The sequence below is a fragment of the Neodiprion virginianus genome, chromosome 2, assembly GCF_021901495.1.
Source record: "Neodiprion virginianus isolate iyNeoVirg1 chromosome 2, iyNeoVirg1.1, whole genome shotgun sequence".
Lineage (NCBI taxonomy): Eukaryota > Metazoa > Arthropoda > Insecta > Hymenoptera > Diprionidae > Neodiprion > Neodiprion virginianus.
This window is the reverse complement of record NC_060878.1, coordinates 34,861,104-34,886,109: the sequence shown is the minus strand read 5'-3', so window position 1 is coordinate 34,886,109 and position 25,006 is coordinate 34,861,104. Positions and strand designations below refer to the sequence as shown.

General features: G+C 35.8%; 2 protein-coding genes across 14 annotated transcripts in view; one reads left to right on the top strand and one right to left on the bottom strand.

The window, feature by feature from the left end:
* LOC124298396 (cell growth regulator with RING finger domain protein 1-like) overlaps window positions 1-15,428 on the top strand; it is a 57,638-nt gene extending 42,210 nt beyond the window's left edge. For 5 of the 7 annotated variants that reach the window (XM_046750327.1, XM_046750326.1, XM_046750328.1 and 2 more), the window contains 4 exons: window positions 9,422-9,593; window positions 10,766-10,907; window positions 11,009-11,116; window positions 11,940-15,428. In XM_046750327.1, coding sequence (XP_046606283.1) covers window positions 9,422-9,593; window positions 10,766-10,907; window positions 11,009-11,116; window positions 11,940-12,398 — 881 coding nt within the window. In that variant the 3' untranslated portion in view covers window positions 12,399-15,428. The remainder of the gene's footprint in view (window positions 1-9,421; window positions 9,594-10,765; window positions 10,908-11,008; window positions 11,117-11,939) is intronic. The other 2 variants (XM_046750330.1, XM_046750329.1) reach the window with 2 other exon arrangements.
* A 136-nt stretch (window positions 15,429-15,564) lies between these two features.
* LOC124298397 (luc7-like protein 3) lies at window positions 15,565-24,979 on the bottom strand. 7 transcript variants are annotated; one of them, XR_006906797.1, is made up of 10 exons: window positions 24,579-24,890; window positions 23,670-23,918; window positions 23,225-23,431; window positions 22,841-23,002; window positions 22,555-22,724; window positions 22,347-22,438; window positions 22,148-22,217; window positions 19,771-19,843; window positions 18,802-19,416; window positions 18,026-18,131 (listed from the first exon to the last, which is right to left on the bottom strand). XR_006906797.1 is itself a non-coding variant. In XM_046750332.1 (9 exons), the coding sequence occupies exons 1-8, from the start codon at window positions 24,681-24,683 to the stop codon at window positions 19,783-19,785; spliced, it is 1,116 nt and encodes a 371-aa protein (XP_046606288.1). In that variant the 5' UTR covers window positions 24,684-24,890; the 3' UTR covers window positions 18,743-19,416; window positions 19,771-19,782. The 7 variants fall into 7 exon arrangements, 5 of the variants coding, with proteins under 5 accessions (XP_046606290.1, XP_046606288.1, XP_046606289.1 ...); XM_046750332.1 differs by lacking the exon at window positions 18,026-18,131 and having other exon boundaries at window positions 18,743-19,416; XM_046750333.1 differs by lacking the exons at window positions 18,026-18,131; window positions 18,802-19,416 and adding an exon at window positions 24,898-24,979 and having other exon boundaries at window positions 19,426-19,843; window positions 24,579-24,764.
* Window positions 24,980-25,006: the final 27 nt, after the last annotated feature.

Below are 25,006 nucleotides of genomic sequence, written 5' to 3'. Positions count from 1 at the left end.
ATTGGGATGCGTATTTACTTTACAGGATCAATCGTGACTGAACGAATCGATGAAAACATTGCCGATTGTTAATTCCTCGGGTTCCTGCGTCATCGGCGCGATACCACGCGAATAATGAAAGACCCGCGAGTCCGGAGGACACTGCAAAAACGCACGTCCGTGCAGATATAGTTACGATCTAATCGGCTATTATCGATTCTCGGCTTGTTCAACGCCCGCTAATATGATCGGCAAATTGTCTTTCCCGAATTTCAAGTACATTATACCGTACGCATCTCTTCACTTCATTCGTCGCGACGTAAAATTCGCGTACAACATAAGTAAAAATACACCATCTTTGTTAAGTCGCAGAGCTTATCCTTATTTTATATATTATCATATAAATCTACGTTATTCACAATTTCCTCGAACTGCCGGCGCTAAGTTATTACATATCATGCAATTAGGGAAATTTATCATTCGGTTTAATAATCGTTGTATTATTATTATTGTTGTTGTTGTTGTTGTTGTTGTTGTTGTTGTTATTATAATAATAATACTGCTCGCGTAGTGAAACGAAAAGAAAACCCTCGCTTCGCAATTTGTCGTCGTGAAGAATTACGGAGCGGTTTCGTGCGTTGTATTGTTTGCGTGCCAATGTCGCATAATAATCGTATTTTGTACCGTATGCAATGCGTTTAAGAAAAATTCGTTAACGAGCTGGGTATGAATAATATTATACAGAAAATAACTGCCAGCCAGCGCAGCGAGGTGTTTGAGCAAAAATAAATTTTCGTTCGTGTATGCACAAATATAATCTACGAACATACACATGTATATTCAGAAGTGCAGTTCTACGCAGTTGTTTTGCGTTCCCTTGCCAGCCGCATTGACTCCCTTGCAATGTTATGTCTACGGCTTTATACCTTTAGGGTACATAACTCCACAAGACCGTTAATTCTTGCAGGATTGTGTGGCCAACGAATTGCCTCCTGATGTTGGTTCATTGCGTTTTTGTACCATTCGTCGTGAAATCGTTTATTTTTTTTTTTTTATTTTTTATTTATTTTTTTGTTTTTGCATGTAAGGCTCCTCGTCAGGTTCGGACGATTTGAGATCCCAAAGCATGCGGAACAACCTTGATGAATTGTTAGTTTTAATTGTCTGACTCCTTCCTAACGATAAATCGAAGATTGGTCCATCTCGACGAGCCACCTCACCCACCGACTCGTTTGCCATTTTCGAAAGGACGGATCGTGTCTCTCAGTTATTCATTATACGCGGCTTGAGTCAATAACTACATACAACGTTACAAGCATGCACGGCGTAAAATATAGCGATCTAGTTAAATAAAGTCCTGTATTTATGATGATTAGTTTTAAACGATTTAGGTATTTGTATATGCTTACTTATTATTATTGCAATTAAAATTCGTTGCAATTTTGTATTCTCGAAGCGTTCTACGCGTTCTACGCGAGCGTTATCGTTGAGGGGAAGGGAAATAAATGATAAAAAGCAAACAAACGAATCGCACATATTTGCACGTCGGTATAATTAGCTTTTATCGAACGCTCGAATGTACGCGATTAATTTGGTTTTTAATTTCAAATATATCGTAGGTATTGCACACGTGTATTCCAGTGTACCTCTTAGGCTTGATTGTTGACTTATGTTTGGAAATTAGCGAAACCTTCGTACCTCGGATGATTAATCTCTCACATCCGTAAGGAGAATAATACATTGCGTACGGGTGTACGTACATATATTCGTCCTCACCTCGAAAACACCGCGCGAGTTCACACAAGACTCGTATTGTGTCGTCGAGTTGACTCGCCGCCTTGCGTCCGGTTCGACATTGACTCGCCTTAAACGTCGAACAATGCAATACGAGACACGCGTGCAGTCCGATCGCTCTTGGAAAATTCGAATTTATATATATATATATGTAATGGATATATATATATTATACACATTCACCCTTGGACTCGACTGACGCGGATATACGAAATTGCATTCTTGAGATGTTTCGAGTATGCACACACGTGACACGTGATCGATTTAAGACGGATCGGCAGAGTTATGTACACGTATTTTTTTATTTTTTTTATTTCTTTTTTTTACTTCAAGTTAGGGCCGTGCTATTGGTGGATTTATCGAGAAATAAATGGATAGGTAGATAAATTGAAATACATAAATAAATATATAAATCATCGATTCAAGTATACGATTAATGGATTTAATCGCAGAGCCTGTGGAATCTAGATCCGATTTTCAGATCCGGGGACGAGTGGATGACGTGTAATTCCCAACCCGGCGACAAGGGTGACACAATTCGGAAATTGGAAATTTTCAGCAGATGCAAATAACCAGGAGTAAAAGCCATGCATGCTTGTGGAAGTTGTTTGTTGTTCACTGCTTTGTGACGGCAAATTTTTCTAACTACAGATATTCAAATACGGTTCTACCTGAAAAATGCCAATTTTTTAATTGTCTCAGCCTTGTCGCCGGGGTGCGATATAATAATTCGGCGGAACTGCAATCGCTTGATTCAGAAGCCGGGATGTTACGCAGGTGACGGACGATCGATAATTCGTCAGGACCGTGAAATAAAGTTTAATTAAATATTTTGGAAACATGTTTAGCGTTTTGACAACAGGATCACGTGACCGATCTTTATCGAATTTCTGAAAATACGTCCCAATTTTTCGTAAAATATCTATTCGATTTGAATTTTTTTTTTATACATAATCTTACTGATGCTAGGGTGAGGTAGATTATTACATGAATTAATGATGGAATAATTTGATAAATATAACCTCGAAGCTCACGTCTCACAGAGAAATATAATTATAGATGAAAAATAATTTGTACGATTATTTATTCAGCTCAGATCGAGCAGAGCAGCGCACTTTCTGATAATAGCACCATGATTTAACGATAGATTGCGAATCAATTTCAAGTTTTGATGAAAAAAAAAAAAGGTAACGATCACCTGTACACTCGTAAATATATACTCATAATTTCTAACGAGCTAGATTTAGGGACAAAAAATTATCATCTTCTACGTAGAGCGTTGATTATTGCATACGAGTTCGCTGATTAGAGATCGAGCTTTTTAAACCCGTGCATGTGTTTAGTTGAGAGATAAATTAGATTTTTTTTTTCACTATATCAACAGTCTAAAAAGTGAGCAGCTTATACGTATAAAAAGTATATATACCTACTTGTACGGGTAAACAAATTTTTTTGACCTTTCACGCCACTTATGCTAATTTTATAGCGCTACAACAAGGTATACCTGTATTACCAACTTGATACTGGATTAAAGCTCACACGTATATCTGATCATTTGATTTTAGTGAATTTTTTTCCCCGACATCTTCGACGTAGCTCGTTTTTGCGAATATCAAATTACCGTGAGTTAAAAGTTGATCAGGTACCGTTTTTAACTTGATTTGTCGTTTGAATGAGTCACAAAATGAGGGAATCGGTTCAGTTGTAAATTTGACTAGATACGATGTATCGGTTACTAAACGTTACTACGTTAGAAACGAGTCGAAGAAACTGAATACAACGAAATGCAATGAATTGTAATCCCGTTGAATCGTAGAAGGATTATCAAGCGACGTCGGTGTTGGCTGTTGCAGAAAAGAAGAAGAAAAAAATAAAAAAATTATTTGCCTCCAGAGAAATTTCGCCTTTCGCTTTTATGAAAATGAGTGTACAAAGATGTCGTGCGTTTTATTTTCTTTTCTAAAAATTCACTCTCGCGCCTCCGGCAAGTGAGAGAGTGTATTTGGCGAGCGAGGCGATCTCTGTTTAAGCATGTAAACGCGTGTCCATACACCGTGGCATACATTTATGTATATGTATAGGTATAGTTCCGCGACTTGGTAATAATTACCTACTTAAATATCAGCGAAAACGAAAACTAAACGGCTTTTGGTTCGCAATCGCGTGCCTAATTTCGACTATCGTATTAATTTTAGGGGGCAATTGTTTAATGCATTTCGTGGGAAAATTACCGATACGTGATCGACGAACTGGACTAAAAGAAATTTCGGAATTATGTCAAAAGAAAAAAAAAAATGTGGTACAAGTTAGTATTTAGTGTATAGTTACCACTGTCGATAGCAAATTTTTTTGTTACTGCAACGTCAAATCTGTTTTGTTGTTAATCGTAGTTAACTGTATTATTTCAATTCAAGTAGGCCTTCATATCAATTTGTCGTAGCACCAATGTCAAATTATCAAAATATTAGTGACAACAATGAAAAAGTATATAATGTGTAGATACTAGATTTATTTTTTTTTTTGTCACAGATACAAAACTAATTTGCATTTTTTTATCCGAAACTGTGTTTTTCCGCTTGAGGTTAAAAAATGGTGAATTGTCAAGGAATTTAACCTGCTCAACTAGAAATTTCTCGCGGTATGCGGAGTTACTAAATCGGTGATTCTGTGCAAGATGAGAACAGAGCTTTGTAGTAACGATCGGAAGAGAATTTTTAACTTAGAATTTCATTTTCCCCAGTTACGTAAATTAATGCGAATTTGAATGCATATTGTACTATTGTCGGTAATGAAGTTGAAAAGAAGATGACGTGTGTATGTATGTGTATATATATATATATATATATATAGACTCGACTCGTCTTCCTATTACAACTTTGCAATTTCCGACTGCAGCAATCAAGGCGCAATATTATTGCAACATTGCTCAATACCGAAAGAAACGCGCGAGGCGTACAATTTGCAATTTACGTAATAGCCTCTATTTGAGGAGGAGACGTTAACAGTGCCGTATCTATAAGCGCGAGGACACATCCTCGTCGATTGTTCTCTCAAGTTCCTGATCGCAAAAACCGCCCGCACTGTAATGGCCAAGCAAATGCCGTAAAGGTTACACTGCAAACGAAGGAGTCTCGGTTGTTGTTTTACAGGTATACGCATAATAATTCTTCAAGCTCGTCTCATCTCTCTTTCGCAATGATCATTCCCGCGATGAATATATTCATTTACCGCGGTTGGGTAACTTGCATCGAAAATTCTCGAAACTCCCTACGGCGAAATCCGTTGCAAACGTATGTTGGTATCGCATACATTCGGAGAAAACTTTTTGACAAAAAAACACAAAAAAATATCAATTTCCAGATACATTTTGTAGTTGCCAATATCAAAATTAACGAAACAATTGGTTCGAAATTGTAAAATAATTTAGATTTAATTAAATGTACTTATGAATACAAAATCTCGATTTTAATTTAGTCAATTTAATGAAGTAATAGTTGTTTTATGATATTATCAAGATATCGAATAACCTCTGGTAGATTCAACGAAATTGCTTCGTACGGTTCACTAAATCTATTCGGTGGATAGAGATTAATAAAATCTACGTAATCATGAGAGTTACTAATTGACTATCGCTGACAGACAATATTTTATATCGCAAATCTATCAAATTTTTTTGTCTAAATGATAAAATACTCTCTGTAACACGTTAAAAAACTTTTCCCGCAAGAAAAGTAAGGTGTGCAGTTATTATAACAGACTCCAGGCATCTGTCTAGTATAATTAGCAGAACTAAATCATTCATGGTCTGATGTCATTGAATTAATACGCCTGTCGATTCACAATCACATATTTCTTTGTCATTGTTTGATATGGCGCTTAATTCAGCTGGCGTATTCATTACAATCAAACGATAATATTTCAAGTCACAACAATGAAACCATTATTTGTCAATCTTTAAAAAATCATTTTACTGTGTAAATCTGTTTTTCATATCGCAACGGAATCTATGCGATTGTAGTGCCAAAGTTTTTCTCAGACGATACTAAAACATATTGTTTTCTGCGCACTATAAAATCAACTAATCTTTTTGATGGTATGAATATAACGTTTGGCCAGATTTGTATTAACCTTGATATTTGGTTGCCAGGACCAAAGTTTTGGTCGTTACGACCAAATTTTTTTTCCGAGTCACATCGATATGCAGGTCCGCCTTAACGAGGATCGTTTGTTTGTAGTTTCTATTACATTTTATGAAAAAAAAAAAAAAAATTGAACCCAAGTCCTCGTATTATTATACTGCACCGTAGGCGGTATAATTTTGACGCCACCTACGAACCTCGTAACATGTTAGCATATAATACCTTCTATTTCACGATCAGGAAACGTTTAAATATTAACGCGAATTCCGATACTGGCGACCCCTTAATCCCGAGTGCAACACTATTTTCGTGGTATACAGGATTTTTGAAATCCAATAATGTATCAAAGGTCACAACTACTTCAAATTTTGTCACTTATATTGGAGCGGATATTGTGAGATTCTTTTTTGCATCTATGATTTATTTACCAATCACTTCTATGCATATTTATTTTATTATTTAATAATTTGTGTACCGGTTTAATATAAGTATGCAGTGGTTATTGACGTTGATGAGATAATGACACACTTATAGCTATGTGCGTTACGTATATAGTAACGTTATAATCAATGCGTAATAACGGAGACAAATGTTCAGCTATGAAATATTGTCAGCTGAATTAACCAAACGGTATATAATTATTCTGTACGCTGTCTACAGTATGTATAAAATATGTTGAAATGTTTGCTGGATTTTTCCTTTCATATGATGTACACAAATGAATACGCGTTTAACATGTGCGTGGGTGTGCCATTGTTTTCTTTTCCTTGGTGAAGATGGTAAAATATCACTATTCAAACTCTGGTATAAGAGGTTGATGATTATGTGGGAATAGTCTAAAAACTTTCCGGCATCATTGCTTTCGGATGCCGAGAGTAAAATGTTAAATGTGCATAAAAAGTTTGTCGAATAAATTATCTCGAGGAATCTCAACTAGGAAATTTTCATTCCGTTGATGTTCTGTTATTTCTATAACTACTATTACAAGTATGGGTTGTTCAAGGTCCGCAAGGTTTTTTTACTTTTAGCAAGTTTTTGCGCCATCGTGATTGTTTGATAAAACTTCCTCGTCCATTTCATTTGAATTACATTGATGAAATTACAAGTGGCGTAAGTTTTTTTTTATCGTTCATACTGGTTTCCCATAAAACACATGTACTACAAAGACGGAGATCAGTGTAGAGAATAGAAAAAAGTATCCCGAAAGCATAAAGCGATCGTTAGTTTAAGATAAATGCGATACTGGTCATTTCCTAGATCGGATATACGAATTCAGATTTTCGGACAATCTTACTCCGTTGCTGATCATATTGAAATCGAGGCTTATAATTATATCAATACTTTCAATTTGTCTTAATTTTGTATAAATTTATTTATCTTAAAATTAACTTCTCACACATTCTGTAAATTACCAAGAGACAAGTCTATGAATCGAGAAAGTCATCAGCTTTTGAAAATCGATTGTGTATTGACTAAATCTCCTATATAAACGTTCAAATCCTTTTTGTTTTCCTGCAACGTGAAATGTTGATAGGAAACGTCCGCTACCGGTTTCGCGATTTCAATTTTTCGCATATATTCATGTGTTTGGATATAGAGCAAAGAAAATCTGTTCAATTCATGACAAATGTCACATATCTTGTTCATCGTACGAGTCTATTTTCTAGTCAAATATGCTTTCAAAAAAAAAAAGAAAAAAAAAAAGAAAAAAAGGTGGCCAAACATCCTTGTAAGTCTTAGCTGAGAAAACTATCAAGTACATGAATAAAATATTTTCTTCATTTCAAACCTACTTCTGGTACCTATTCGATAGTTACTGTGGAATTTTGTCTCTGGTTTCAAGGACTTGCTGGAGGAAAAAAACTCTTATGTAGTTGCAAAAAAAAAAAAAAAAATCCACCATTTGTGAAGCAAGCAGCGTTTCGCAGTCAAGATTGAACTTTTTTCCATTCGATGCGTGTTAAGGCTTCTTGACCCAGTCAAATAACCGGAGCACCTTTTAACCACCGCATGTATATGCATATGGCAAAATTTACCGATTAGTGGTTAATTAGTATACCACACGTGACAATATGTAAATCCGTCTGCCAAACGAAAGGTCGTGACAATGCTCGATCTCGAATCCGGTCGGCGTTTAAATCTGATTATTATTTTTGCGCGGAAGCCTATTTTCGTGTAATCGCCGAGTATGCGAACTACGTTTGTAATCTAGTTGAATCAAACTTTCGTGTGATTTCGAAATTGCATTTTCTGCGACATTAATGCAATACCCCCATTAACGATTCTGCCCGTGAATGAAAAATTGATACGCACGAATTGAGAACGGTTTTTTATTTTACTTTCGCATTAACGGTTACCGACTTTAGTCGTCCTTCGAATCGTTACATCTGCGATCGGTCGACAATTTGCTCGGTGCTCGAATATCGAGCCGCACGCTTCTCCGTTGTTGGCGTAACGTTCCGGCATCGCGCTGCGTTAACGTCCTTAAAGAAAATCTCGAGAACTGTGCCAAGTTACGCAATTTGATATTATACCAAGCCACTAAATGATGCCGCGGCGGTTACACAAGGCCTTCCATTCCGTAAGACCCCGTTGCGTATAATCAATTTATTTGAGGAAAAGTCCGATATATGCAGCGCGGTATTCCTGCTACGAACTGCAGTTTATTAACCACTCACCAGCAATCCGGATAAACCGGTCACCGTCATAATCGCCGCACTCTGCGCAGTTTTGCAATTTAAAGGCTTCGGAGGGTCGTCGCGCATTGTCCTGTCGCCGTAAATCGTTTGTCACATCATCATTCTTATAAAGAATGCAGCAATAACAATTAAATATTCCCAGTCGCTGTGCAACGGCCTGGAATTTAAGGTTAAAAAAAAATATATGTAAAGAAAAACTCAACGTCTCGCCAGGCAATTAAGGCAATTAACTCCAATTCACCAAAGTTAGTACCCACTCACCCAACGACTTGCATTAATCTCATGAATGCTAACTAAGGTTCAACTGTTTTTCCTATACGGTAGGACCACCGCAGGCTATAATGGAGAATTTTCAAACACAGTCGTTCGTTATAAATCCTTTTTCATGGTCCTGCGATACACGGGAACAGCATTTGAAAACGGCTGTAAAACGAACCCAGATTCCATCCACGATACCTCGGGGGAGGATAATGTACGGAATAATAAAAATTGTTGAAATAATAATAATAATAATAATATCGTTGGGAATTTTTATTATTGGACAGGTTTTCTGTGTGACAAATTTATTACACGCATGCGCTGTATCGTAATTGAGATTTTTAAAAGCCGAGCAAAGTATTCTCACGACAGTTTATCAGATCGAACCGGATTTCTCCGCATCGTTGATATTTTATTTTGGTCTCTTGACAGGGGACGAAATTTGGGTATACACTCATTTACGTTTCAAAAAAAATAAATAAATAAATAAATAAAGTCTGGAGTATCTTTAGTCCTGTGTAACTAAAAAATATGCTCTCTCCTCTGTTTCAGAAGTCGAGTGCGAAGTATCCAGCCAAGTGGAGTACTCGTTGCAGGCGATTTGGGGTGTCAGTATACGAGAGCTGCATCTCGCACTTTGGAGACCTTGGAACGCACTCAGGGATGCATCCTTGAAGGGAACACTCCTTCAAGGTCATGCTCAGTATCAAACTCCACCGCAAGCGTATCCTTTTCGTTCTAATCTCTCCGTGTATATGTAAACGATAACGTGTCCTGCCGAGTGTAAATCGGTGATAATATAAACGATGAAGATCGTCACGCGAGCGAGGATTATACAGTCTGCGTGCGAGATCCAGCGAAAGTAATTAATCCATCCAAAGGGAAAGTCAATTTTTATATTCCAACGTATCACCGCGACTCGGTTAAAATATTCGGTGAAGTTGAAGTCGCGATATAAAATTCACTTTTCTTTTATCACCATAGCATTATCGTCTCATTCCTTGTCAAGACACTGAATAAAATTACTTCGATCCTAGATAATACTTGTTCCAATTCCTGTTTTCGACTTCGTACTTTCATTCGCGTGATATTCTCGTGTGTGCTAAAATTTTAATAGGTGAATTTATCATATCGCTGCGAATAGCTTTTTTTTTCTTCTCAATCCAACGATTAGGTACCTGTAAACCCGTTAGCCGAATGCCGCTATGTGTAAGGTTGTAATGATCCGTGCAAATGGCATACGCGATATGTACATACATACGTATATAAATACATACCCACATACATACATACGCCAGACTTCCGACGCCGGTCACTTTCTCAATTTGGTATTCCTCATCCTTGACCTACTTTTATTCACCGAATCATCCTCTCGTATACGGAGAGATACGTTCGTTCCGTACAAGTTTCCTTTTTACCTACGTATACATATATATATATATACAGATATAATAAGCAATTATTAATGTTCGTCGAAGACACTCTCTATACGTGACTCGTATCTCCATTTTAAGAGGACACGTCTTTCATATAATGAAACATTTTCTCAGAATATCACCCTACTTAAAGATCATGCTCAATCTTTCGGCTAAAAACGTCTGTAAGATTTCATAACGGTCGTAGAAACTTCTGAAATTTTTGCAAGTTTTGAGGTATTTTTGTTAACGGTAAATCTAGATCGCAGAATCTTACTGCCTTCTTCTCACAAGGTGAATAATCTTATTAGCTTTCATTTCTTCGACAGCAACTTTCCTTACGGTTAACTGGAAGAATTAATCCGTTCAAAAAAGGATAGGTGAAAAAGATCGGCACAACCGATGAGAGACAGAGTGATGTAAAATAATTGATTCAGAGAAAATATTGTCATGGTAATTTTTCCTTAACCCTACCACACAGTAGACAGCCTCACGGGGAGCAAACCTTAAGACTGTCACTTCCGGCGCCGGAATTGGAACTGGGAACACCACCTCGCCTCTGCTATCCTCTTGTGATATTCTTGACGCGTATAGATACGAGAGATCTACACCCCGACGAGACGGTAAGCCTTCCAAGAGTCTTCGATTATTCTTTTTTGAAAATCCGATCAGTTTATAATATTATGCCTGCGGTATTTCTAAAGCTAAGAAAATTTCATTTCAGGTCGCTCTCGTCAACGTAGTTCACATTAAGGACAGTGTTTGTACGTTACCGACTTCTATCTTGGCTCAGTATCTCAAACAGGCTAACGGGCAGTTATCGTGCCTCAAGGTGAGTCGCGATTTTTGACTAATATAACCTGTCAAACAAAAAAAAAAGAAAGTAGGATAACTCGAGAATTCTTGCCATTTTTCTCTACGTATTTTTCTTTTATCCGGCAATGTCGCAAGCATGCAACTTTTTTGAAAAATGTTTTTGGACCAAAAGTTGTTGGCGTCAACCCTGAAAGTTTATTTGATTTGTCACCAAGAAATGCGGCTTCTTTTTTACTTTTTACAATGATTAAAGCTTCCTGTACTATTGAGAGGAAAAAGTATGAAGTACGTTTGAATGACTCGTCAACACATTTATGTACATGCCGTATATTAATGTTGATTCTAAATCGCAATTGAACCGAATACCACTTCTGTTTATTGAATGCTATCTGCATGTAACCACATGCCGATCAATATTGCATTTAACGGTGCCCTTGTATTCAACTACTCTTTGCTGGAGAATTGGATGGGACATGTATTTTTATTGTTTCGTTGCACAGCTGATTTAAATCACTACCAACTAAATGAAATTATCCAGAAAATATTTGAATTGTACCCTGCGAATTTTTGAAACAAATTATCATCAGGGATGCATCAGACGTAAGTGTTTGAACCTGTGGTTTTCGAAGCTTGATTTACCTTCTACAATCATATATGCGTCGATGGAATATGACTCGTCGTTGCAATGAAATCATTCAACTCCAGTCGCGTTTGTTGAACCCATTACTACGTGTATTTTCTTTATTATTATTATTGTCACCGTTTCGTCATGATTTCTCGATAATTGTACCGATAAACGCCCGACGGATCCTTAAGCAAAACGGCTCGCTTTATTTCAGCAACTCTACCTGGCGACGGGTAACCCGACGAGCTACGAAGAGGATGTGTCATCGACAGGCCTGGGACCGGCTTTGGCTTTGGCCGAGCCGTGTAACAACACAAGTGGAAACGCTCGAGGAGGAGCGATGGTGACTTCCGGACCGGGAGACACGGCGGAAAGTTCTCTGTGGAATTCGGCTGGCGAACAGCTCTGCGTTGTCTGCCAATACTTCCCGTTGTCGCGGGCTTTATTGCCTTGCAGGCACACGTGCATATGCGCCTCGTGTTTCGGTAAGCTCGAGAGGTGCCCGATGTGCAGGAGTCCGATAAAGAGCTACTTCTGTATACGAGGCGAGGAGTACATGCCGGCGGAAAAGGAGATGAATCCTTACAAGCACAGACAACAGGCGCCTGGCGCCTCTCACTGGCTGCACGACTGGAACGACAGACTTACGGATTTTCTAGGCTTTGCACGGTGAACGAAAATCGAGGAGATTATTATTCAACGACTATGAATACCGTTGGAATATTCGTCTCCCTGTTCCTTTTTGTCCTTCTCCTTCTCCTTCTCCTTTTCCTTCTCCTCCTTGTCTGATACGCGGAAATAATTATGTTCGTGCAACACGATCGATCAGGTTCATACTTACCCGAGTGTCGTCTGGACGGTTTTTACGTTGACAATTTGCTATTTGTATGCGCTCGGTTCGCGGTATCGAAATATCCGGTATTTCCCGTTGATTCGAAAATTGTGAAAGTTATTCGTACTGGACGAGAAACAAAAAAAGAAAAAGGAAACAGGGAGACCGTGAAAAAAAATTTCACAGTTCACGTAAGTCTCTATAGGGTCTTCGTTTTCACCTACGTACGAATAAGTTTCGGTCAATTTTTTTTTTTATCGAGACGATTGATGTATCGAATATTTTTATACTGCCAATTATTTTCAACGTTTTCTAAACTCGTGTCAGAAACGGGCCACAAGTTTTGTATAATCGTACCTTATATACTATGCCTATTACGACCTGACCACACATCGTGTGTAGTAATTGTAAAAGATATTATTTCATCGTTATCATTTAGAAAAATTTAATATGCGTTTCGTTTGCTCTACGCGTTGCGAGGTTCGATGTCATCGTTTAGCCTTCGTTTCGTGAGGTCACGTGACGCGATGAACAAGTGGAATTTTTTTTATCCACAGCTGTACGCGGTTCAAAGGCAGGCGCGATCAAAACTTCAGTAACCGAATCGTCTAATATCGAAGGAGGAAGAAATACGTATGCGGGTATATTATCTATTTTGCTTGATCGTCACCAACGTATTCGTAGATCAAAGATGAAATCACTCCGGCTCGACTTCTTTTCTAATTTATCGTTATTATTACTACTATTATTATAAACATACTTTGACTATTTTTGTTTTTCAATGAGAATCCCAATTTTCCATGCGCTTTGAGAAAAAAAAAATAAATGAAAATGGTCCGTGATCAAATCGTTTCCGGTACAAGTCACCTTGACAGTGTCTATAAGAGGCACTTGTGCATGTTTGTATTTGTATATTCCACATTGAGACTTTTTTATGTTTGCGTTGAATTTTAGTGAGTTTTGACAAAAAAAAATGCCCATTTTTGCAGTGCTGATAGATAGGCATTGCTTTGTGCTAGAAATAATATTTTGATTCCAAGGAACGGGCGTCAGTGGACCTTTTGTGTGATTGGTTTGACGTTCGTGACGTGTTTCGGGGCCATTCGATCGTTCAAATACAGTATCGGTGTGAGCCAATTTACTCCTGCTGACAAATGAGCTAAAAAAAATAGCTTTACTTGCAGGGTGTGACCACAGAGATAAGACTCTACTATTGGAATAAGAAAACTGACAGCGCAATAGATATATATATCAAGGATTCGCTGAAATGGTATTACCAATTATGCAATGGAATATTAAAAAACAAGTTTGATTGAATTCAAAGCAATCCCCCGCTTGTTAGTATTTAAAGCGACGATGCCACGGTCAAGTCCTTAATAATACAATTGTAATGAAAAGAATCCTGATAATTTGCAAATATTAGTGAATAATGATGACTCACACTGAAATTTCGAGAAAGATATACATTGAGCAATGCACGCTTGTCACAGAGCAGCAGCATTTCCCCTACCCACCACACTTGATCCTAGATACAGCAGGCAAAATTTCGAAACATCTGGTATGACACATTTTGATTTTCTTTACGTTCGACGATGCAGCCTCCGACGCACCAAGTCTGTAGTCTATGAATTGAAATTGAATCAACCATAACGGTCTTGTAAAGGTCTTGTATTACTATTAAATGTATCCCTCAATAACAAATAGAGTCTAGCACGGATCGTACCAAAAATATGATTCAATGTTTACTATTCAATTCGTATCCAAACTGTGGTACAATTAGCGATGAAACATGTACAGGCTAACAAAGGTCTCGCTACGCCCTGCATGTACAGAGATGCCCAAACAGAGACTCTTTTGAGACAGATATACATAAATGATAAAAAGTATAGGTATTTAATTTATGAGTATGAAACAGGTTGAAATTCGGTCCATTTAACCATTCGATTACATGTATAGTGCTCCTTTGCACCTGCCGTTGAGTATTTTTCTTCGTATAAGAGTATATTCTAATTTTGCATGAATATTTTTTTTACGTATCACATACTTGTAGTACCGTACTGGAACACAATTAAGTAACGTACATTTTCGTCCGCTTTATGCATATTATACTTTAGGTATATTACCGATGTGGATCGATTTCTAGTTTGGATAGTAGCAAAAGAAATTTATTTTTCAAATGACAGTTAGACTATGCATCACTACATGATATGATAACGTATATTTCTTATCTCTTCTTTGTTCTTATAAGGTAGCGCAATAATTTGCGATACTCAAGACAAGATTACAGAGATCACTCACTAGATATTAAGTTGTAAATACACAGACTGTGATAATTCCGATAATATCTACGTAACTATGGATGATTGCTCTCCTACGAGAAGCTGTGCTTAATTGTTTAGTGCTTAGGTGAAGGGCACTATAGGACAACTACAATGTAATATGATTTCGATAATTTATTTTGTAACATAACTTGACGTTTTATTAACAGCCCTAATGTCAATATACTATATATGTGTGTATACTGTATGCATACTTTATATATACAGTATATTTATACATATGCACATAAATATAGTATCTATTAAAGAAATATGAATAAAAAATAAACGAAAAATCTAAAAAAAAAAAAAAAAAAAAAACGTAGTAATAAAACCATAGTACATGCCGAAAGTGCGAATTTGTATATAAAATACATGAATACTATTAAGATCTGTGAAATTACTGTATTTTATTGAGTAGAATAATATAATTATTAATAATTAGTGTAATTAATTTATGTAATAGGTAATAATATTCCAGTGATGAGGAATAATGCTCTACCAGTACGTCAGGACTTGTACATAATTTATTGAATAAACAGTGTTACATGCGTATCATTCGTGCACCGCTTGCAGAAAAGTCTCTCAAAGATGCAAATGACTGCAAAAGAGATCATAAACCATTGGGCCTGATCGAATGGCAAGGATTGAATCTAATTTTTGCTTATTCGAGTTTGGAATAACACTTGAAGCTACTTTTGCTAGATAGAGAATTACAGCAACAAAAGATAACACAATGCACAAAACCGTCTCTATTATTGATCCCATAGTGAATATTTTTAATTCAGTTGAACTAACCCAACTAAGTTTGAAACTGTTTTTTTACCTGAAAATCTGACCTTGTAATTGGTTTTTTCACGCACACTCTTCTGTTAATCAAAATTTTTGAGTCATGATGACTTTAAGTGTCTTAGCTTCATGATTCCCTCTGAAACGTGTCTTATGAAACTCTGAATTAAATATTTCCACGTGAGCCCTACATGATATTGTAGTACATTTCCTGACCTTGTACTATACATTGTAAAAATTTTTCAGGTGTATTCACTTGGCAAAGACGATGTGACAGGTGAGATTGCGAGAAAAATTAATATCACTACTTTAAAGTGTACAGAAATTAACGGCTTTAAATACTCTCTCAGGATAGTATCTGGTATAAACTATTTTCATCCTATGAATCGAATAATTCAGACACTATTATAAATGGTAAATTTCTTTGATAATCGTATTGTGTACACGTCTGGTATCTGGAAATTCGGATATCCCGCTTAATTTTCGTTACTTGTACGTTGAAAAGTTCCTCAAAATGGAAAGAAATTAAATTAGAAATCTGTGTGCAATCCCGGCATTAATTTTGGATAGTTGGTTTAACGATTATACTGAACACTATATCTGTTTGTGCCTACGTTAACATACATTTGACGTACCCACCGGTTTATTCGTGAAATCTGACAACCTATACTGACATACGAAGTTGAAACTGCTCATAATTGCAATGAGGTATGAATCATGCCTGAAATTCAGATTACCCATTAAACTAACTGTACTATCCCGTGACGAATGCTAACGTATGTTTTAATACATACCGATGTACTCATGCTCTTTAGGTCTTCGGTAGTCAATTTCGTTTGTTTAAGAACGGATGAATCATTCTTGGACACACACGACTTTTAATACCAATGATGATTAATTATAAACGGTGACCAAGAGGCATTTCCCAATTTTTGCTATACTTACATGGATGTACTCTGAATAGCTAAATGATAGACCTTCTGAGGTTAAATATGCTACTGAATTCAACTTCTGATTTAATTCATATGTATATAATATCTCACATAACTGTTTACTGTGATTGATGATTGCATCATGGTTCTCTTTCATGATGGAAAAAATTATTGACTCGTCGAGTGATCGGACAAATCAGGTCTTTTATCGACGTCATATCAAACAATTCAATAATAGTCTGCGACTACTGAGTTTCTTTTATTTCGAAGTAAAAAGACCTATTCATAAGTGACAGTCTTTTTTATGAAAGTTTAATGGTAATATTAAATTATTATTATCTTTATGTTGGGGTGCATTTATCAAACTTGCTAAACATTTTCTGGATAACTAATTTTATGAGTTGTAATAAAACAAAAAATCCGCATCCATAATTTTCGGCCAACATATAACACTGAAGTTAGATTTGCACGCAATGAGGTATTAATTTCAGCATTTTCTTGAGTTCGATAACCAATCTGTCCATTTGCTTTTTTGTCATGGCCTCTTCGCTTTCCAGTTGTAGCTTTACACCCGAAAGCCAGGTTTCTGCTTCGGTGTGTTCGGATTGCATTCTCAGTAGTCGTGAAACACAATCCGATCTATAGGACAAATCTGACGAAATTTTATCCTCATGCTTCAGATTGTGAATATTTTTTTTTACTATGTGGCGTAAGAGGCACACAAATTTTGACAACTCAATATCAGATTTCTTACAGTTTGGAGTCTCGATTTGAGACTTTTTCTGCTCCTCTATTACTGTGACCTGTAACACAATGTCTTGATGAATATTTGATCAATTTTTCTACAACTATAATTTATGCTCTTCAAATTGTATCAAAGTAAGCCCATGCTGATTATTTACCATCCAATCAAAAAATATGTGTCGCTTTGTTTCCCATTTAACATGAGTGTCTAGTACAGATGCAAGTTCGTGTAACTGTTGAATGCGGTGTTGGTCGCTATCAGATTTGTTCAAAGCAAGCCTCTTTGTAATTGCCATTTCAGAAACGCTCAAATGTGGCAAACTGCACACATTTATACTAGCTGCATGCGCTTTTGTAGTGAGCTTCAGTTTTTCATTCACCAATTCTAAAATTGCTTTAATGTTGTAGTTTATTTGCCCACATACGTGAATTATCCTATTTAACTGAGCCTTTGTCGATAATGTTTTTTCCCAGTTAGTGATATTCACTGTCTAAAATGAATAAATTTGATTGTGTTTCGATTTTCAAACATGGTGAATTGTAAATCTCATTTTGTATTTAATTAGTGTGTGTATTTACCTTTTGTATATGATTGTCAGTGAATTCCTCTGCCAAAATACTACTCGCAATTTTTTTATCAATTGCTACAGTTAGAGCATTTTGAGTAGCAAGAAGCCACGCAAAAGCTATTAACAATTCACGGCTACTTCCTTGATCTAATGACAATGTATAGAACTCGGGAACAGGATATTGGAGGTAAGCAAAGTATAATTTTACAAAGGTAACATCATCTGCAATTTAATAACAATCAATACGTATGTGCCGTTAAAAATCTATTTGCTAGGTCGAAATTTTCTGTTGAACTTTACATAGATAATTATTTATCAATTCTTAGCTATTAACAATATATCGTTGATGGAACAAGCAATGAAACAAAATGTTATGGCACAGATATCGAAACGGAGAGTTATTGATGATTCAATGTATTTGATTTTCAAAAAGTAAATAGTAAAATTTTTTAGGCAATGATAAAAATCTTTCCCGGTATTTGGACAAAGAACTAAACCTAGTGGTTTTATTTGGAACTATTCAGAGTGGTGACAGAAATGCTAGCCCCAACTGTAATCATGGACTCTTGATTGTTGCATGTTTGTTGCCGGTGGCTTAAAAATTACCGCGTTTCAGTAGTTCTATAAAAATATTCAGGTGGCTCATTCATGACCAATAATTATCAATATTATAATATCATAAATAATTAATACGACAATTTGCCTACCATAATCATTCAATAAAATATTTCCAGGAATTTCTTTTGCAGCGCAAGAACTCAATTGGTACAAAATTTTCCATAGTTCAATAACCTGATAAAATAAAGAATGAAAAGTGATGGCCGCATTTACGATAGAAAACCTAACATAACCTCAAAAATTAATTTCAAATAGCGATTTAAAGCAAGCTTACAGTATTGTCTGTATTCTCGTTGAACTTTGATAACCTGAAATGCTCAGGTTTAAGCGTCGCCTCAACGGCTTGCCGGAGATCTTTGCACAATAATGCAATAACAAGTTTTATATCGGACATTTTATGATTTATCTTCGTCTCTCTGAATTACTCTAGGCTCCATGTCTCATGTATACGCGCAGCCAAAATTTTTGTCTCTGAACTGGTAGCCTTAGCTTTGCGGCCGTTTGTTCAACTTTTTGGTTTAATTACGCCTTACGATAGACCACCCAACGTATGTAATGCTGTGCCGGTTTTTATTAATTTAGGCATATACTACTAATTCTATGATCTTTCAAACATGATAGCTTCTTTGTGTTGAGTACGTGGCCTTAGAAACGGAAGCAAGTCAGTGCTAAGTATACAACGCACGATGCAATTGAAATTTATTTGAGCATATAATAATGTCCAAGAATGTATTCACTGATCGAAATAAACAGGCACAAAAATTGCGTGTGACTTTGCAGACCCTAGACAACTTTCTTGGGTACCAGCATACAATTATCCCATATATTGTCGTTCTTCGTACAACTAGGCTGCACAGTACAAGCTGCGATGATTAGAACATGAGAATAACTGAAAACATTTGTATAATATTGTGTATTTATTTAAGACAACAGTCGATTTAAGCATTACAATTGAACTGATAGATCATTGAACTCGATAAATTGTTTTTGTTTAAATTTTTTTATGCAACAGTAATTTAAACTAACAATTGTTCTATATAAACATTTATATATCAACAAGAGTCTGTTCAATTAGAGTAACAGTATAGTTGACGAATTCCCAGACGGATAATATCAAAATGAATTTTATGGTGGAAGAAACTGTTCATTAACGTTGTAACTTTAGAAGCCCTCGTGTTGCTGGCATTTGTACAAAATTTATATTAATTGAAATCTTAAATTATAGATTATGCAAAATTTTTACCTCAAAATTATATTAAGCAGCATGAACGAATTTACAGCCTGTGATGTACGCATCTTCGTGTTGTATCTTCATTCTGAAAATAGATAATTATTGATTCAATATTGTAAGGTGTAAGAAAGAAAAAGTTTTTAAAGAAAAAACGAGTCACAATGTAAATTATTCATGAGTTCGAAAAATTACTGATTACCAGTGACAATTCACGTATGATTGGTACCACCAGTCACATGAATCTTCGCATATAAGGCAGTCAACGAGTACGCTCCTACAATCGCAGAATCTTACTGCTGTAGCAGTTGCAATCAGTTTTCCATTTTCTATATGCACACCAGACTTTACATAATATGAAAGAAACATACTTCTTAACAATCGTAACGCGCGCACTTAGTATGAAAACCTTCAGTGTAAATATTTGGAGAATTGTCGTTATTTTTACCATCAATATATCAGTACCACTGAATTGTTTGTTAGCACAGAATGGTTAAATACAAAACTGATGAGACACGGATTACACATGCTTTGCATGGTCAATAGAGCAGTGAACCAACTTAAATATACATAAATAACAACTAGGAATTTACAGCAAACCTTTCACTACATCACCGGCATTTTTTTACTTATCCAGAAAATGAATGGTTAGATCGTTAATTTTACGTCTACTATTATTTATAGAAATTCATTAGCGTTTGGGCCAAAAATAAAGGGGTGTGTGTGTGTACACTTGATCTTTTAAACTAAAAAGATATAAACAAATAAGTTCAGTAAATTTGAATGACGTGACAATTAACATGAAAACCATTCAATCAGTCTTCTCAACTCTTTCATGTGCGTATATTTTTTAAATATTAACGAGTTATCTAAATTATTTCATTTTCTCACAGTAAAATAATTGAATAATTAGTCTCAAATTTATAACGTTTCCGCAGTTTGTCTGCTTTAGATACCTGGTTAAGTCACTTTCATCACTCATTACACTGAAATTAACTTGAAGAAAAAAATTGGAGTACTAAACGTTAATTAAATAGCAATTCATGAAAATTTTTACCTTCTCTCAAATCAGATTTCAACAAGCACTTATAATTCTCAGGGATATCTTGAATGATATCCCATCAATTATTCTCAAGTAATTTCAAGCATCTTTTGTCGATTTTAACACTATTGATATTCAATTAATAATTTTACATATTTTAGATTTTATAAAGTATCCGCAGAACTCAAGTAGTAGATACGAAATCTTATGCAATGTGTTAGAAAAGGAATCCGTTTGTAAAAAAAGTACTAGCCAAGTTAAAAGTCTGAATGACAATTCTTCTTCTTTGCCACCTCACAAGCCGTTGGAAAAAAAGAAAAATACAACATACTATGTGGAAAATGTGGAAATAAAAAAACATGAATATCAAAAGCAACCATTCGTAAACTTTTACGTAGCAATCGCAATGGATGAGAGTATGCTCTGCTCAAATCATCAACATATCACAAAATTGCAACGGGCAGTCTCTGTTCTTCATCACACGGTAATACACTTTAGGGTCATGAATCAGAATGTGGAACATGCATGTGGAAACATAATAGTTTAAACGGTATGTTTGCTGCTGTGATGCGACTTTAAGATCCAAGACTGCGAATTGAGCTGTACATTGTCAGTCGTTAGTGAGTCGGATAGAATTAAAATTTCTCCAGCTTTAGCAAGTGTTTTGTATTACATTCACATTTTAGAATCTGACATGCAAGTTCTATTCAGCGCGATACAGAAGCATTGAATAGCATGAATTTGAAATGATCCCACTTAAAATACTCAATATTGTTTTCACTAATTCAATTCTAAATGAGTACTAAAAAACCCAAAATCGTACTGTTGAGAAATGAATACAGACGGGATACATCGGGACATTCGCTTTCATGGATTTCATGATTGACAAATATTTGTCTCGTTGCGCACTGAAGGTTTTTAGTTCAGTTTATTAAATGAAAACACGAATGTCTGTAATGGTATAAAAAGAGAGTAGCAAATAAAAATTGAAAAAAAAAAATAAAAATTAAAAAGAATTTATCACAATAAAAACACGAAGTGGCATAGGCTATTTTTTTTTTTTTTTTTTGATAATATATTCACAATTTCCTTACAGTCTAGTTCGTTTTACAATTGTTTAACTTCCGAAATACAAACAATATCCATCTTTCACATGATTGATACCTGTGCAGTGAACGATACTTACTGTGAATCGATAATTTATCACATATTAATAACATACAAATTGTATGACTTAATGAAACTCACCTGGTATGAACCTGTATAATAATTGTGTTGTTAAGAATTTATTATTTAGTGCATACCTGGCTTACTTCTGACTCACTAACCAATCAAGAGGAAAGTAGTTACTTGTGACTTCGACTTCTTGAACGATGTCGTCGTCGACTGTGGTGACTAGAACTGCGATGATCACGGCTCCCTGATTAGGAGTAATTCTGAGTTAGTAATGCATGAATAATCTACACAAGTAACATGATATTTTAGCCTCGAATATGAAGAAATAAACGAAGATTTGTTTACAGTAGACACAGATGCTCTCAGCAATTACCTCTGTCCCTATTGTGACGACGATGATTGTCTTCATCTCTGTGGCGTTCATGCTTGTCTGCGGATCTACTTCTACTACGTTGCCCTGAATTTCTGAAATCACATATTAGAACATTCGTTTAGAAAACATGGGATCCAAATTTTGAAACTTGGCTTTTCCCTGAGAAATAATGAAGCAAGTATTAAACTTTTTATAATAACTATCTTACCTATAATTACCAGAACCGTGTCTACTTTTATCGTCATCAGTTCGTCGACGACGTTTGTCCCTCTCCCTGTCTTGCCTTCTTCTGTCATTTTCTTCATTCATACGTGCTCTTTGTTTCCTTTCTTCATCCCTCTTCTGCTCTTTTTCGTCTCGTGCCTTTTCGCGTTTACTCTGTAAATGGCGAGAAACAAGAGAACCATAACATTTTCCGAATAAGTAGTTTAATTGCGTCAAATATAACGCATTTTCTACCCAGCTCAATTGAAACGTAAGGATATACAATGTACCATTATCTCCTGTAGAGCACTTTTTAATCGTGCATACCCAACATGCTGTTTTCCCATAAGGTGATCGTCAATTCTTTGTTGAGCATCGCCAACAATAAGGAATGCACCACATACATCACACACCTCCATTTGCTTTTCCTGTGCTGCTGCTAGCTCCGCAGTCTGAAGTAGAAGCAAAAGTATTTAACAACTATCACAAACTGAAAACGCGTTTGCAACAAGACTTTCAAGCCTTTGAATAACGTTAATTTGTTTACTTGGACAATGGGATTCGTATTCGAATCTGCTTGAAGTTTAATATATATAAACCAAAAAATAGTTCGTACAGTATAATAGAACCCAAATACAGAATATGATAATATTAAATACTAAATGTCCTCTTACTTGATTATAATGGCTATTATCATTAGATTTACGTAAAGTCTCCCGTTCTTCTTTCAGTTGATCGCAAAGGCGCATGAGTCCCTGAGCTTGTTCAACGTTTCCCTGAATTCCGCTCTGCTCAGCTTCTTCTACCAATTTATTAATCTTTTCTGTGAGAAGTGCAATTTGATCTTCATTTCGTTGTGTTTGGGCTGGAGTCAATGTAGGCTGTGAATAAACTTTGATTAGCACAGACGTTAGCAGCATCACTTATAAAAAGAACTTCTTGTTTTTCATATGCACAGTCTTATGTAATTTCATACTGATTTTTTTTTGCTGTCTCAAATTTGCCTAACAGATTAAATCAATAGACAAATGTGAACAATCACAATAAGAATCAGATGAATTGAACAATTTCACAGGTAACAGATATCTCTTAGCCAACTATATTTGATAACTTTGATACCGCTTCAGTTCTGCCAATTAATGCGAGCCGCTGTTTTCCTTTTATGATTTTGCGCTCAACTTCGTTAAGCATACTTTGACAGAATCTGATGAATTCATCCTCATATTGTTGTTTCCTATATGAATAAGCCGCTTTTTCAAACAATTCTCTTGCTTCATCGTCGTGTACACGAGAACATGCACCAAGATCAGCTCGTGTATTCACAAAAAGATCGTGAGGACAAAACTTCACCAGATATAACTTGCAGAACTGAAACATATCAATAACATTTCAACATTACTAATCATTTGAATTTTATAATATAAAGTAAAAATAGTTTTATGCTAAACATGATATTGTAAATAACAGATAGTGAGTTTTCTGTAAACGCAAAGAAATACATATTTACTCAAGTGCCATGCTGAAATGGTTTTTCAAATGAATTCAAGTTCCGTAGAAGTCTAGAATAGGATACAGATTAAAATGTCAAATAAAGCAATGGCACGTATAATTCTTACGTAATATAGCTTGATAAATTAAATTTTCATAGAAGAACAGGAACAATGGATGGAATTCATTAGCTACAAGAAGCAAACTTTTTATTTTTCAATATCAGAAAAAAATCAAAACACAGGCAGTCATTTTTTGGCAAATGAATGCACATAGGGTGCAGCTGAAGTCATCTGTTGTAATGAAACAGCAGAATTTAAAATAATGGTTAAACGGTATAAGGACCTTTTTTGTGTGTTTCGTCTAAATCACAGTCTAAATTAGAGAACATTATCTATTCTTATAATTCAAATTGATAGCCACAATCAAAAGTGGTGTGGTAACATTGGACCTGGACAGTCCCCCGTGGAATTGGCAATCAGCAGGAACATGATTAATGATGTTTAGTGAACAATGATAAAAAATAATAGTTCAACGTACCTCCGGATCCTCCCAATTAAGTTCTTTAGGCTTCTCGTTAGGAAGAACATTTCGATTTCTTCCCATGAGCTCATCGAGCAGAGCGGCGGCAGCGGCAGCAGCCATATTCTGTCTTTCTGTTTAGTTCACTGTTTCTTGTATTAAGACGTTTGTTCTACACGAATGGGACATGCATTGTTCCCGAAACTGTGAACAACATAAAGTAAACTGCTAGAACGAAGGTAACTAAGAATTCAGGGCACTTAAACCAACTGTAGAAATTATTTTAACAACAGTACACAATGCCACAATTTATTATCCTTGGTCAATGACTATATACCTTAAAAAAGAGGAAGTAGAGTCGGATCCGTATTCGCCGTCTCAGATCATCTGCCATAACGTCATCTTGTGGATTTTTAGCAGACTATCGAGACATCGTCCTACGCTTA